This window comes from Uloborus diversus, chromosome 10 (genome assembly GCF_026930045.1).
Source record: "Uloborus diversus isolate 005 chromosome 10, Udiv.v.3.1, whole genome shotgun sequence".
NCBI classification, from domain to species: Eukaryota; Metazoa; Arthropoda; class Arachnida; order Araneae; family Uloboridae; genus Uloborus; species Uloborus diversus.
In genome coordinates, this window is record NC_072740.1 from 104950225 (window position 1) to 104965462 (window position 15238).

Genomic DNA, 15238 nt, shown 5'->3' on the forward strand with positions numbered 1-15238 from the left:
AATGGAAAAAAAAACTATCAAGCTTAAGGGGGTCCGGGACACAAAAATCCTCAAATTTTGCAATTTTTTTTTTATAATTTGAAAAATTGCTTCGTTTTTTTCTGCTTAAGAGGACGTTTGAATCTTGTTTCTACCTTAAATAGAACGAAAGTTATAGTTATTTTTGTTGCATGCATCTAACGAATGTGTACATAACTTTAAAACTTTAAACGCGTTTTTCTCCATGATGCAATTTTTCCCGATTTCTTGCATTCAAACTCTTATAAGTCAGGAACTGTAATATTCCCATGATAATATCCCTGTTATCCTTTCCTCCATGGTTTATAACCTCGATCCAGGCGCCGAAAGAATAGAACTCTAATGCTCTTAGTTCGAGGCTATCTAGTTAGTGTTGGTTTCAATTTCGATTTCGATCTCACAGTTCGATGATGTAGCGTTATGTGTACGTTAGTGTAATTGTGTTGTCCGTAGTAAATAAATAACTATGTGTAAATAATATCTCTCTACTCCTCACTAGTAAAATACACTACAGTAATTGGCGACGAGGATTAAAACATTATGGATGCTTAGCAATTTGCGGAATTATTAAAAGTTCTAACCGCTAGTAATGATAGAATCGTGGAACTCATCTTGAAAAAAGACGAAAACAAAGATGTTCCTGAGCACAACGAAAAAGGTACGATTACATTTTTATCAAATTTCGAATGTTTTAATGCATCCGCAGAGACATTTTTACAGTATAAACACAGATTTGAAAATTATTTGCAAATCAAGAACGTTTTCGAAGATAAACAGTTATGTGTGAAAATATTACTCAATTGCATTGGATCTGAACATTATAATTTATTATGCTCGTTAATCGCTCCTCAACTTCCGAACGAATTGTCATATGATGAAATAATAATTGTTCTTGAAAAACATTTGTGTCCTAAACCTAACATTATTATCGAACAGCACAGATTTCTATGCCGTTTCCAAAACGAAAATGAAACTGTATCTGATTATGTAGCGGCACTACGCAAATTTACTTCGACTTGTGAATTTAATTGTGACTGTAAAATTTCAGTTGCTAATTTGTTTTTGCGTGCACAATTTATTAGAGGGTTGAGAGATGATGTAATTCGAGAAAAACTGTTAATGGTTCCAGATTTAACTTTCGATGTAGCTGTAGAACAAGCGTTAGCTTTAGAAGCTTCGAAAATAGACAACCGGGAATTATCGAAACACAATTCAACTGCAAAATCAGAAGAAGTTCACAGAATTTCGAGATCACGAAATCAGTTTAAATCGAATCGCTCAAATAGTAAACAGAGAAGTTACTCTGAAAATCGAAATAGATCAAATTCTAGGCGTAGGTTTTCTTCAAATTTAAATTTCCGTGAACTTGGAATACATAATACATGCCTACGATGTGGACGTTTAAATCACCTTTCCCGTGAATGTCGTGCTGATGTTTCAAAATTATTTTGCAAACTTTGTCAAAAAAGAGGGCACGTCCAAAAAGTTTGTTTATCAACACTTTTGAAAAATAAAAAAGCAAATGAAGTTCAATGTGTCGGCAAGGATGAATATGTTACAGAGGTAGCTGCAGTAAGCAATTTTTCAAGTAATACACAAATTGTTGATGTTTTCAAATCTAACCTATCGTGCGATTCAGAAAATTTTTGGGTTAACGTACAGATAGAAGGGAAAATACAAAAATTTGAAGTCGATTCAGGTGCAGGACTTACACTTTTGACTAAACAAGCTTTCGATTTATTAAATTTAACAAATGAGTTGCAGCCTACAGAGGTGAAATTTCGATCATACACTCATGGTATTTTTGAACCATTGGGTCTTGTAAAAGTTAGTGTGAAATATAAAAATATCACTAGTATAGAAACTTTGTACATAGTTCCAGATATGTTTACACCAGTCTTAGGAAGAACATGGATTCGACATTTGAAGATAAATTTATCCGATATTGATAAAAGTAATAAAATTGAAGAAATTCCTGTTAATGTAATTGATGTTTCAAATGTAGTAAATAGCATCATAAATCAATTTCCTACCGTGTTCGAACGAAAAATTGGGAAAATTCCAGACTTTACGTGCTCATTAAAACTTCGAGAAAATTCAAAACCTGTATTTTTAAAAGCCCGCGATGTCCCTTTTGCCTTACGCGAGAAAGTTAACGAGGAACTTAAAAATCTAGAACACGATCACATAATAACGAAAGTGGATTGTAGCGATTGGGGTTCACCACTTGTTGTTATACCCAAGTCCGACGGTGGTGTTCGCTTGTGTGTGGACTATAAAGTGGCCGTAAATCCTCAATTGAAAGATGCACATTATCCAATACCAAAAATAGAAGAAATATTAAGTAGTCTCAGAAACTCTAAATTTTTTTGTACACTCGATCTCTTCAAAGCTTATTTGCATGTAGTCGTTGACGATGAAAGTAAAGTAATTCAAACAATTTCTACGCATCAAGGAACTTATCAAATCAATCGTTTATTTTTCGGTATCAAGTCAGCTCCAAGTGAATTCCATGGAATTTTGGACCAAATATTGATAGGTCTTCAGGGAATTGCAACATATTTCGATGATATAATAATCCACGGAGAAACTCTCTCCGAGTGTCGCGATCGGTTGATTGCATGCTTAGAACGTTTACAAAAGTACAATTTACATGTAAATAGCTCAAAATGTCATTTTTTCAAAAATAAGATTTCATATTTAGGATATGTGATTGAGCAAAACAAAATCTCAAAGTGTCCCCTGAAAACTGAAGCAATAATTCACGCACCTCGACCGAAAAATGTGGAAGAATTGAAACACTTTTTAGGTATGGTTACCTACTATTCCAAATTTTTGCCAAATGCATCATCTATTACTTATCCGCTAAGATATTTACTAAAGAAAAATGTAAAATTCCACTGGTCTGCTAATTGTGAAGCCGCGTTCATCAAATTGAAAAATGAAATATCAAGTGACCGAGTTTTAATGCCGTACCACCCAAATTTGCCTATCACGGTCGCATGCGATGCAAGTCCAACCGGCATAGCTGGAGTTTTATCGCACATGGTAAAAGGTGTCGAGAAGCCAGTGTCATTTGCATCAAGATCTCTAACAGCAGCAGAACAGAACTACAGCCAATTGGACAGAGAAGCTTTGGCTATTAAATTTGCAGTTCAAAAATTTCACAATTATATTTTTGGAAGAGAATTTACATTGATTACTGACAACCGTCCTTTATATAGAATTTTTCATCATGATAGTCATATACCCTCAATGACATCATCCCGTTTACTTCGATATGCAGCATTCCTGAGTGAGTACCAGTACAAAGTCAAACATAAAAGAAGTGAAGAAAACCAGAATGTTGATTACCTTTCTAGGGCACCATTGAAGCTAAAAGATCCAAACGTTCTACAAGAAGACGATATTATTCACTGGCAAACTATAAATCAAATTTATACTTCTTCAATTACATATGAGGTAATTTCTAAAGAGACAGACAATGACCCAGAACTGTCAGCACTGGAACAAGAACTCTCATCAGGCAGCTGTAATGATCCTGAATATTCTTTACAAGACGGCATAATTTTCAAAAGACACAGAGTTTACATTCCAGAGAAACTTCGGGCAGATATCCTGAAAGAGGTCCATCACACCCATTTGGGTATTGTCAAGATGAAAAATTTAGCAAGAAGATATTGCTATTGGAAGAAAATTGATCGAGACATCGAGCATCTAGTCCGAGAATGCAGAAGTTGCGCAGAAGTGAAGGACAATCCTGGAAAAATATCGAATCATCACTGGGAAGAGCCTTCGTCCAATTTTGAACGAATACATATCGACTACGCTGGACCTTTCTTAGGATATAATTTTCTAATAGTAATGGATGCAAAATCAAAATGGCCTGAAATCAAGATTCAAAAAAGCACTCCATCTAGTGATTCTACAATACGTTTGTTAAAGGATATTTTTAGTGTTCATGGACTACCTCAAGTACTTGTCTCCGATAACGCAAGTATTTTTAAAAGCTGTGAATTTTCAGAATTTTGCAAGGAGTTTGGAATTAAGCATAGACTAAAAGCACCAGGTCATCCCGCAACCAATGGCCTCGCGGAGAGAAACGTCAAAACTCTTAAACAGGAAAAGGTAAGAGAAATTTTATTCCGCTATCGAGCAACACCTCTACAATCTGGAAAGACTCCATCAGAACTGTATCTAGGACGCCAAATTCGAATAAAACTAGATCTATTACGTCCACCAAACAAGGAAAACAAATCAAAGTACTTATCACCTCCCATACCAGACCACAGAAACTTAAGCGTGGGAGATCGCGTACAATCACGGTCTTATGCCAACAATAAGCTGTCATGGAGATTTGGAAGCGTTAAACAACGACTTGGTAAACTGCACTACCTGATACAACTCGATGAAGGCCAGATTATAAAAAGACACGTCAACCAATTGAGAAAGTGCGAAGTTTCCAGAATTCCAAAAGTAACGTTTTCTCCAACTCAAGAAGTAATTTATCCAAGGAGTTCCAGCTCAAGTGGAAATCATTTCGACCCCTTGCCATCAGAAATTCGGATCGAGACGAAACCTCCTGATCCAGTTTCTACTGATTCAAACCGTGCCAGAACTTTCCAAAATCTTCCTATTCGAAGATCAGGAAGAATACGTCAACCACCACCATATCTTGCAGACTATGTAATTTAAGCGTGGGAGATTGTAATATTCCCTTGATAATATCCCTGTTATCCTTTCCTCCATGGTTTATAACCTCGATCCAGGCGCCGAAAGAATAGAACTCTAATGCTCTTAGTTCGAGGCTATCTAGTTAGTGTTGGTTTCGATTTCGATTTCGATCTCACAGTTCGATGATGTAGCGTTATGTGTACGTTAGTGTAATTGTGTTGTCCGTAGTAAATAAATAACTATGTGTAAATAATATCTCTCTACTCCTCACTAGTAAAATACACTACAGGAACCGATAGAGATAAAGTAATGAAACTTGGAGCATATCTTTTTCAAGCAATTTACTTTAATTTTTATTCGGCGAATTCGAAAAAAAAACGTTTACTGCAAAAATTACGATTAAAAAAAAAAAGTATCTTCGAATTTTTCGAAATTTTTCTTCAAATTGTTTTTATTTTTTATTGAATCAATATTTTTAAAATCGCCGAATAAAAATTAAAGCTTAGATATTTGTGCATACTTTTTTGAAAAACAATTGAAAATTGACCAACAATATTTTGAGTTATAGCACTTTAAAGCAACCCCATTTTTTTGAAAAAGCTAATTAAATTTAAATAAAAAATTTTTTTTTTCATATTTATGTTATGATTTTGCTTATTAAATAAATGATGAATCAGTTCAAAAAATTTCAAAACTCTAAAGTACATAATAAAAATTTTTTCAAAATGTGTCCCGGACCCCCTTAAATAAAATGTTGATACTTTTTAATTTGAAGTTTAATAGTAAATAATTCTTTTGTTTCATTATTATGAGGTTTGAAATCAAGTGATTTACCCCATTTCTCCTGATCAAGAGAAAGCAACGTATACTTCTCAGTTAACAATACAATATTCTCTTATATAACGTTGTACTACGTAGGATGTACGTTTGGACCTTCAGATTTGATGATGGTGATGATAGAAATTCGAATTACTTAAATTGACAAAGGAAACATACAGGACAACGGGGCTGCAAGGAATATGAGATAACTGATGTGCTGCTAGTGCTGTAAGAATAATACTCTAAATCATGTTAATCATTGATAGAGGCTCTGCCTAGGAGTGAACAAAACTTTTTTTCTGAATCGAAAAATTATTATTTGATTTTTTTTATAAAGAATATTCTGTCAGTGAGGATGTTTGTATTGATCCCTTTTTATTGGCGTTTAAGCTGTTAACTTAAATGTTTTGTGTTTATAATGCCTTTTACCGTCACAGAGACCATCTCACTAAGTGGCACAAGTTATATGACTTTCGTGTGATCAGTAATCATCTGCAGTATTATTCTTAAAAGATAGTGAACTAAGAATATAAAGATCTATTACGATTCTTGTCAATGCATTTATCCTGTACGTGCGTTCCCGCGTTATCTACCACTTACAGGTATGACAAACATAATTATAAACATGACTTACATCATCACTGGGCAGTAATCCATGGCGAGTTGAATATCCCGAACACTTTCCTTTTAGGAAAGCGAAGTTTGAAAGTTTCGCAGGGCCGAGTCCAGGATTTCTTTAAGGGAGTGGTTTTGGTTCATTTTTTTAAAAATCTTTTCTGCGTTTTTGAGAAAACGTAGCAGTGTGCCCAATAATTCATTTGTGTGTCATGGTCACAATGAGGGACGTAGGGGGGGGGGGAGATTTTTCTCCGGGGGGTATCAACTGTATAAAGTTAACTAACATATATCTACTTAAATAATTTCAAATAATGATTGCAAGAATGAAACTATAAATACGCCAAATATTCGATTTTTGTTTTGATTAAATATACAACTCCTGCACAGAACGTACATTGCAGTATAGTACTAATTTAACAAACAATATGGCGTTCTTTGAAGCGTCAGACCAATACCACTGCAGTTGAACTAAGAGTGATTAAATATTTGCGAGAAACGGTACCATGTAGTTCTGTTAGAAAGCTTTTTCTTTCTTTTTTTTTGCTTTAATAAGTGCTCATTTAGAAATACTTTTCGCATACTACCCGGATTTTCGTTTCTTCGGTTTGCATTTTGTCCAAGTTAATCCGGACGAACAGAGTTTAACTGTATATTTAAGGATCGTTATAAATTCTACCTACCAGAAAGTAAATTCTGGCTGCATTCATTTTGTAGCTTCTTTTAATTTAAACCTTATTATATTTTCAGTGCGGATATAATAAAGATAATGCTAGGCAAACTAACTGGAAATGAGTTCACTGCGCATGCAAGTTACATTACCATACGCAATTTCTCTGCATCTTCGTAATGGCAACACTTTTATCTTTTTGTGAAATGTTCAATTCATCATAACTTTTACATGTGAAGCAATAATAAAAGCAGGGATTCCATATTGACAGCCTAATAAACACTTGTTCCATTACTTTTTTTTTCCAAAATACGATTTTTATTGATAAAGAGAGGACAATCGTATGTGTTTCCAAGAAACTTCAAATATAATGTTTTTTCAAAAAAAAAAAAATGCTGTACACAAATTTAAATTTTAAATTTGTTCTTTTTTTTGTCAAATGTGCTTTTTTTTCATTAAGTTTTAAAATTTAATAGTTTCGAAAGTTTGCATGCATCTAATAGTAAATTAATTTTCTAACAACTGTTTAGTGTGCGCATAATGCACAATATAGGCAAACTAGGTTTGGCGTACTGCCAAAAAATGAAACGCTTGTATTTTCTTCCCAAAAAGAAAATGAGAGTGGCCAGTAAAACAATTACCAAAGTAAGTCAAATTTGAGAGAGAGTCAAAGAGGTAGCAAAAGATATGAACATATATTTTTTTTCATATAGTATTATTTATCAGTTTTTGCAATTTCATCATTATTAGTCCAGTTTTCATAACTTTCGGAACACTGCGGCAACAAGATATCAACCTAGAATTTTAAGTCATCAACCTAGAACTTCAAAATTTGTCACACATTTTAATGGTGACAGTTCAACACTTTTCCGCACTATAGCCCTAGATTCGTAGTTTAAGTAGCAATACGTCCACCATCTTGGTTTTAAACGATACTTTCTTTTATGTCTGCTATGTTGAAGTAGCGTGTTTTGCTACTTTGGATGTGACGTTTCTTGATTGCAGATTAACATGGAGTTAATAAGAAACCCCGATCAAGAAGCAAAACATGCTCCTTCACCATAGCAGACATCGAAGAAAGCATCGTTTAGCCCCAAGATGGCGGACGTGTCGCTACTTAAGTTTCGATTCAGGGCCTTATTCCGCATTATCGCAAAACGATCTAGGACATTTGGATTGTTTCCAAGCGCACTAATCTCCTTGTATACTTCTGCTGATTTCACATCGTCGGAAATACTTATGAAACATGTGCTCCTGACGTGAAATGGTAGTTATTTGCCGTTAAATTTTATTACTACTCCCTTTTATTGCCAACGAAACTCAGTATTATTCTTATTCCATCATCCTTTTGCATTATTTTTGGAGCCTGTTGCTTTGTCACTACGTGTGATCTTCCTTAATTTTTGATCAATTTGCCCTAATTTTAAAGCTTATCTAGCTGGCCATTGACGAAAATAAGACCCACGATCTAAAGAAAGTTTTTTTCTATCAAAAAAAAAAAAAAAAAAAAAAGAACCCTGTTTAAAAGCACCAGAGTTTTTCGTTAAAATGTTTATGTTTAACTTGCGTTGTGATCGACAGAGATAAACAGCTCAATCGGTTGAGCGTTTGTCTGGTAACCAGTTAAACGAGTGTTCCGGCCTAGCTCGGGCGATCTGCCAGAATAAAAAATTAGAACAATATATCTCGCTTTATGCGTACACTTTCTGTAAAAGATATATCTCAGGTAAGGCAATAAAAATAATAAATTAGGAATGCTCCTTGCTGTTCAAGACCTTGGTGCAGTCTGTAGTTTTTGTTCATTAAATTTGACTCTTAATCGAAAAGTTTTTTTTTTTTTTTTTTTTTTTTTTTTTTTTTTTTTTTTTAAGCTTTGCGCTCAGAAAAATACGCGAAATGTAAGCATAAACAGAAGAATTAGGTTTAAAATTTCAGACTTCAAGAGAATCCTTTTTCGTGTAGAAAAAATAATCTCTTTGCTGAAATGATGATTCTTCTAATGAGTTTTTGACCTTCCTATTAATAAAAGAAGTACTACCCCTAATTCAAATTACGCTTTTCATTCAGTTAACCTATGAATATTTCTTTGAATACAAAAAGAAAATAATAAATTACTATTAACTAGGATATCATTTTTTTCCTTCTGCTTTGGCCAAAAAAATAAATAGCCAGTCATATATTGACTATATTTAAGAAACCACGCTTAAAATACGTACTTAGTTAAACTGATTTTGTAATCAACTGTTCTGTTAAATGATTAACACATGTTGCACCTTAGCTATAACAGTTCAACTTGCCTGCTATGGCAAATTGTAATCATTTTCAAAAATAAAAACACTTCTCTTCAATATCTTATCTTATGAATTATTTCTGTAGCCTGTTTTTCTGTCGCTATGCGAGACCTTCCTTATTTATCGATCAAATTTCATGATTTCACGTCATTTTATATCTCTTCGTGCCGGCTAAGGACAAAAATCGATTTTAGGACTAAAAAATACTTTCACTGTGAAACCCCCCCCCCCCCGTTTTTTCTGTTTTTTATTACTCATAAGAAAAATGAATAGAATTTGCAAGTTTTGACACATGCTAGGTGGGATGGACTATTGTCGTATAAGTTGGAAAGATCCAAGTTCGTATCTGGGTCGGATATTTCCGTTTAAATGTTTTTTTTTTCATCCGCTTGATTATAATCAATTTTTTTTTAACCACATTCGGAGAAAAAATATCTCACATCACCGAATTAAGTTGTTCGGCGTTGTGACCGACAGAGTTAAGTAGCGTAATTGGTAGACAGTTCTGCTCTGAACCATCTCGACCAGTGCTTTTTAGTTCCTGGGTATTTTTTGAAGGAGGGCTTTTTTTATTTAAAAGTTTTTTTTTTTTTTTTTTTGCTTTTTAGTGCTGTAAATAACACGGCGAGCGTCTCAGATACTTCCGACGACTGTGAAAAAAGGCTTTTTCAAATGCGTAACTATGTACAAAAGAAATTGTCTTCATCATTAGTTCAACTTTATCAAAGTTTGCTTTACGAAAGCAAATGCACGAGTCACTAAAAATAAAAAAAAATCGAAATCGCTTTAAGTTTAAATTTGTAAAATTGTAAATTTTAGAATTGTAATATTGTAAATTGTAATTTATGTTTCGCAATACGTGTCATGTAACTGGTGATAAAAATCGCATGTTTCTTCACATGGCCTCACTATAGATGAAGATTAAAAATTCCAATAGAATGAATTTTATGTTTGCTTCCGAGAATCCTTAATTCAAAATTTTCAATATCAGTACTCTTAATAATATATCTTATAGTATAATTTACTCATAATAATATATCTTACAGTAATAATATATCTTAATAGTACTTTCTTTAACTATAGGTAAAGAAAGTTTTAGTAAACCTTTGTTTTATGGCCTTTGTTTATCAATGGGTTTTATATTTAATCGTTTGTAAGGGAAACTGCATGAATTTTATTGTTTTACCCTTAACTTTTCCCTAAAGAACAAATAGAGTAAATCAAAGATTTGGAACCTAAGTTAGAACACCCCTAACAAAATCACCACTAAACAAAAAAAGCATAAAAACCGGTTCACTAAGCGAGACGATATACTAAGTTAATAAAGTACAAACCTATTTAAATGTGAGTATGATATTTGAAGAGTTCCTTCAATTTCATCAAACCTGAACTTGATTACCATTAGACCGCCGAGGAAGCATACCGTTTCAAACAAAAAATAATTTTCCTTATCGGTACAGTCAGGGGCGTGCACAGACATTTTGGAGCCCATCACAAATGACTTGTCCGCGCCCCTCTCCATATTGTTTACCCCTATATTTCACCCTTAGTTATAAAAATATTGGGCCCCCTTCAGGCTTGGGCCAACAGGTGCCCTTCCCCGTGCACGGCCCTGGGTGCAGGTGTCTTCGAGTATTTATGTAACATTGTATGAAGAAAAAACAAATCCGACGAATTCAGGGCGGTCATTCCAAACTCGTCAGCTTGCGAGATCGAGATTTTCGCTCACGTGGTCGGTTGTGATGTAGAATTGTCGCAAAGTAGCTCGAACTTAGCTTGCGACTAGGTTCGAGTAGATTAGAATACTACTTTGCGACATTTCTACGTCACAACCGATCACGTGAGCGAGAATCTCGATCTCGCAAGCTGACGAGCTTGGAATGACCGCCCTGAACCTCCTCCTTTTTTTTTGAAGCCTGCTAATAATTAAAACCCTTATTTCAAATTGAACTGGCGGCATCGTGAAATAGCAAATCTAGAATATCGGCCAAACTTCAGAAATCATACACAGTTATAATGTATATTATTAAAGAATATCAATTAAATCGTGGGGGAGGGGTGTTCTGTATTCCATTCCCTCAGTTGAACACTAAATATTTTTAAAAACTGAAATATTAAATAAAGAACTTTATATTTTAGTGCTTAAATAAAGTTATTTATTAGTAAAGAAAATATTAAGGTAATTGATTCAGCTATTAATGTAGCAAAATATATTTTATTTACTGCTTTGCTACGCAGTAATAAATACATTAGTAACACCAATAATAAAAAATTAAACAGGCGGCGCAGCGTTGAGAAAATTAATCATCCATATGCCACGAGAATTTCAAGAGAAAGCCAAAACTTTAGGTGTGAAAATACACCGATAACAGCAAAACCACGTGACCGTGACGTGTGGAATTTCAAGTTCCTTGGATTTCTCCCGGGCCCTTATCAGATCCAGACCAAATTACAATGGGACCATCTGAGAAGTATACCCTTCCAAACATTTTTTTTTTTTATCAAATCGGTCCAGTAGCGTTGAAATAATTCGAAAACATATATAAAAAGCCGTAATATGAAATCATAACCTCGTTTTTTGAAGTCGGTTAATAAAAGAGAATCAATAAATGATGCTTACTACTACATTTTGAATTGAAAATTACCTGCACAATGCTGATTTAAGACAGATAGTTATTCAATCCGAACAAGGTCGGGACTAAGGCTCCTATATAAGGGGAGCTGACTTATCCGACATTTTGGTTCCAAAATTATCGGGCGAAAAAAATAAACATTTGTACAAAAGCCTCATTGCAGAAAACTGGTGTCCAAACTTTAGGTGTGTTGCCCGATTGATGTTTGATTATTTTATTCTGTGGATGAATACAATTTAATTAATACAAATTAAAAACAAATAAGGTATGAAAATGAGGTTTATTACCGTAAACATTTCCCGATACATTTTAGCTGAATTTGTAAACGAAGTTATCTTTCAAAATTTACCTAAAGTGACATTTTACTCAACTTATCATCAATTATTTTACGACTTAGCAACCAGCGAATATTATGACGTATTTATAAATACTAGAAACGAGGTTGGATCCAATTCTGTCTTGGAACCAAAATGTCGGATAAGTCAGCCTGTCTTTTTCAAGGGGCTCTAAGACGGGCAGTACGTAAATTGTCTTAATGCAAAGACAAATGATTGTCTTTTGTACATCTTGTGGGACCACCTTTTATGTGATGCTTCGAAAGAAAAGCGTAGGGCCGCCTTTGTATGTTTTGTTTTCCCCAGTCCCTTTTTCAAGGGGCTCTAGTCGGGACGGATCCTGTAGTTGAATTATAATGTTACTACATAAAATTGGTAGACAACTTACTACCAAATGGCACGACCTTGAGGGTCAGGGATTTAGACAAAATTCTAGATATAGGTCTAGATATGAGCCCAGGTATAGCGGCTTGACTGCATAGGCCCTAGTTCGGCTGCAACGGGGGTTCAAAGTTAATAATTTGGACCCAGAAATGCAATGGAGTTTCCTTTAAAATTACCAGTTTTATCGCTTTTTCTGCTATTGTACTGCAGAATGAGCCTTTTTCATGGCTGTCTTTGAATTGATTACGTTTAATACCAATTGTTAATAAGTGGTTCTCAAATTCAAATTGGCTACTACTTTTAATTTCAATAACTTAAATGGCAAAATAACATAGTAACATGATATTTATCGTTTGCAAATGAAGTTAATTACTTTAGTTTTACATTAATTGTCTGCTGGTAACAAGTATTTATCGTTCGATAGTAGAAACATTTACTTTAACTGGATATTTATTGTCTGCTATCAAAAATATCCCACATTGATAAGCAAAAAGTGGGAGAAGAGAAAAAACTCTGATTTATTGCAAATGGTCACACAAAAGAACAAAAATACAAGATTGTTTCGGCTTTTCAAATAACTTAGATAATGCCCATAAATAAATACGTGTTCCCTCTTATGCTCAATTTACTAACAAAAGATGAAAAAGGTGTTGGGAGATCGAACATAGTGTCGAATTCTGAAATTCCAATGGCAACGCCATTGCATTTCTGTGGCCTAACTAGCAAATTTGCACCCTCGTTACAGAGAAACTAGGGCCTATGCAGTCAAACCGCTTTACCTGCGCTCATATCTAGTGAGAATGGACCTATAGCTAGAATTTTGTCCAAATCCCTGACCCTCAAGGTCGTGCCATTTGGTCGTTAGATTATAAGAGATTGCTCTTACCTAATAAGACTGTAATAATGAACGCCTAAATTTTTTCGTACCTTCTCCTTTTTTTCCCGTAGTATGGTTACAGTCTTTAATGCATTTATTTAAAACCCGTGCTATAAAGCGAAATGAGTGAAATTTGTTAAAATTAGGATTTTTAAGGTAGACTCGACTGTTTCCTAGTTTAGAAGTCGATTAAAATGTTGCTTAAATTGCTCGAGTTACAATTACGAAACGAATGACACCTTTTTTTTAAAATCAAAATCGGATGAATAGCTTAGGCGCTACGGTGGAGCAACCGTAAATACAAAAATGCATAGACAACTAAAATCCCTTCCGTTTGGCTTTGCCGTAGTCGGGTAATAAAGGAAACCAATATCAACAATAGCGAGAAGAGGTCCAATTGGTCGGTATCATAGTTGAAGCATGAGTTTTTCGTTATGAAATAGTTAAAGCAACCTTAAATTTGTAACATATCGTGTATTCACCAAGTCTTTTTCGAAATATTAAAATGTACAGTGGTAAAATTAAAATGTTAAAAACATTTGGAAATGCTCTAATTTCCCGAAACTCAAGATGTTTATTCTAATAACAATAGGATTAAGACACACAATGTTCAATGAACATGGCAACTGTAACTTAATGTAAAATAGTTTATCCAACAAATGACACAATTTTTAGTCTTTCAAACATTTACCTCAATCTAAATATTTTACTCTTTTTTTTTAATCCCCAAACAGTTAACACAAATGTTCTATCTTCTCAGCACCAGAAATGCTTCCGAATCTCATTTACGCAGACCCATCTGTTCGAATTTTGAAACGAATGTAATAATACAGTACAATGCATTTGCCCAATCAATAGCTCTTTAATGGAGTTGAAGTAATTTAGTTCCCTTCTAGAGTTGTAAACGGACTGTTTAGAAATTACTTAGTTCCGCTCACGCAAAGGTTTCCATTTTAGCTGTTTCGTTTTGGAATTTTCCTTCGCGTGCCAAAGCGTGCAATTTACCTACATATGCTATTAAATACACGTTTCGTTCATTAATGGTCAGCGTTACTACTTTTAAACTCATATGTAAAATGAGAAAACAGCTGAAACAAGAAAAGTTCTGAAATTGAGTGAAAGGTTTTTTTGAGAATGACACATTTCTTTGTTTATATTATTATCTTTTAGAATATAATAGCATTTCAAACTGTTCCTATCAACTATGCTATTAAATACATGTTTCGTTCAATAATGGTCAACGTTGCTACTTTCAAACTCACATGTAAAATGAGAAAACAGTTAAATCAAGATTGAAATAGACTTGAAGGCGTTTGAGAATGATACGTTTATTTGTGTATACTATTTTCTTCAAATTGTAAAAGCATATCAAAGTGTTTGATTTCTTTTTTTTTTCACAATTATCTTGTATTGATTATTTCGGTTGATTGCACAGAGATGCGTTAATTGTCATGAAATAAAGTTCGCTCTTATTTCATTAAAACACTCATTAACATTATATTTTTATTCATCCTGCTATTTGTTCTTTCATGATCGATGTGACACGTTTTTTAAGTTTTGCGTCCGAATCAATACATTTCCGAAAAGGTGCAAGTTTTAAGAGCAGTTTTTTTTTTTTTTAATTTTAATGTTCTTTTTTTTTTTTTTTCATTTTTTTTCGCGTATCACAATTACTAATTGATTATTTTAAAAGTACGCAACATGATAATATTTTTTAATATCAGTGTGCTGTTAAGATATTGCTCCTACAAACATTCCTTAGTTCTTAACAATGTTTTTTGGAGCAACAGAGCAAAATTTAATTATGAAAACGAACTCTGACTCTTACCATCAAAAATATTCTAAACATAACTAGTGTAAATTGAAATTGCATTTGCGACATTCAGAGACTGCAGCTGAATTGGTTTAGATGCCACTGTAAA

At 33.8% G+C, this 15238-nt stretch overlaps 2 protein-coding genes across 3 annotated transcripts in view; both read left to right on the forward strand.

The window, feature by feature from the left end:
• Positions 1-15238, forward strand: part of LOC129231438 (uncharacterized) — a 181034-nt gene that overhangs the window by 78527 nt on the left and 87269 nt on the right. The gene's annotated exons all lie outside the window — the stretch shown is intronic.
• Positions 1138-4713, forward strand: LOC129231119 (uncharacterized protein K02A2.6-like). The gene has a single exon (XM_054865366.1). It carries the CDS (start codon positions 1138-1140, stop codon positions 4711-4713), a length of 3576 nt encoding a protein of 1191 aa, XP_054721341.1.

Coding starts and splice junctions, on each gene's coding strand:
- LOC129231119 (XM_054865366.1), top strand. CDS start 1,138: ATGGTTCCAGATTTAACTTTCGATGTAGCTGTAGAACAAGCGTTAGCT.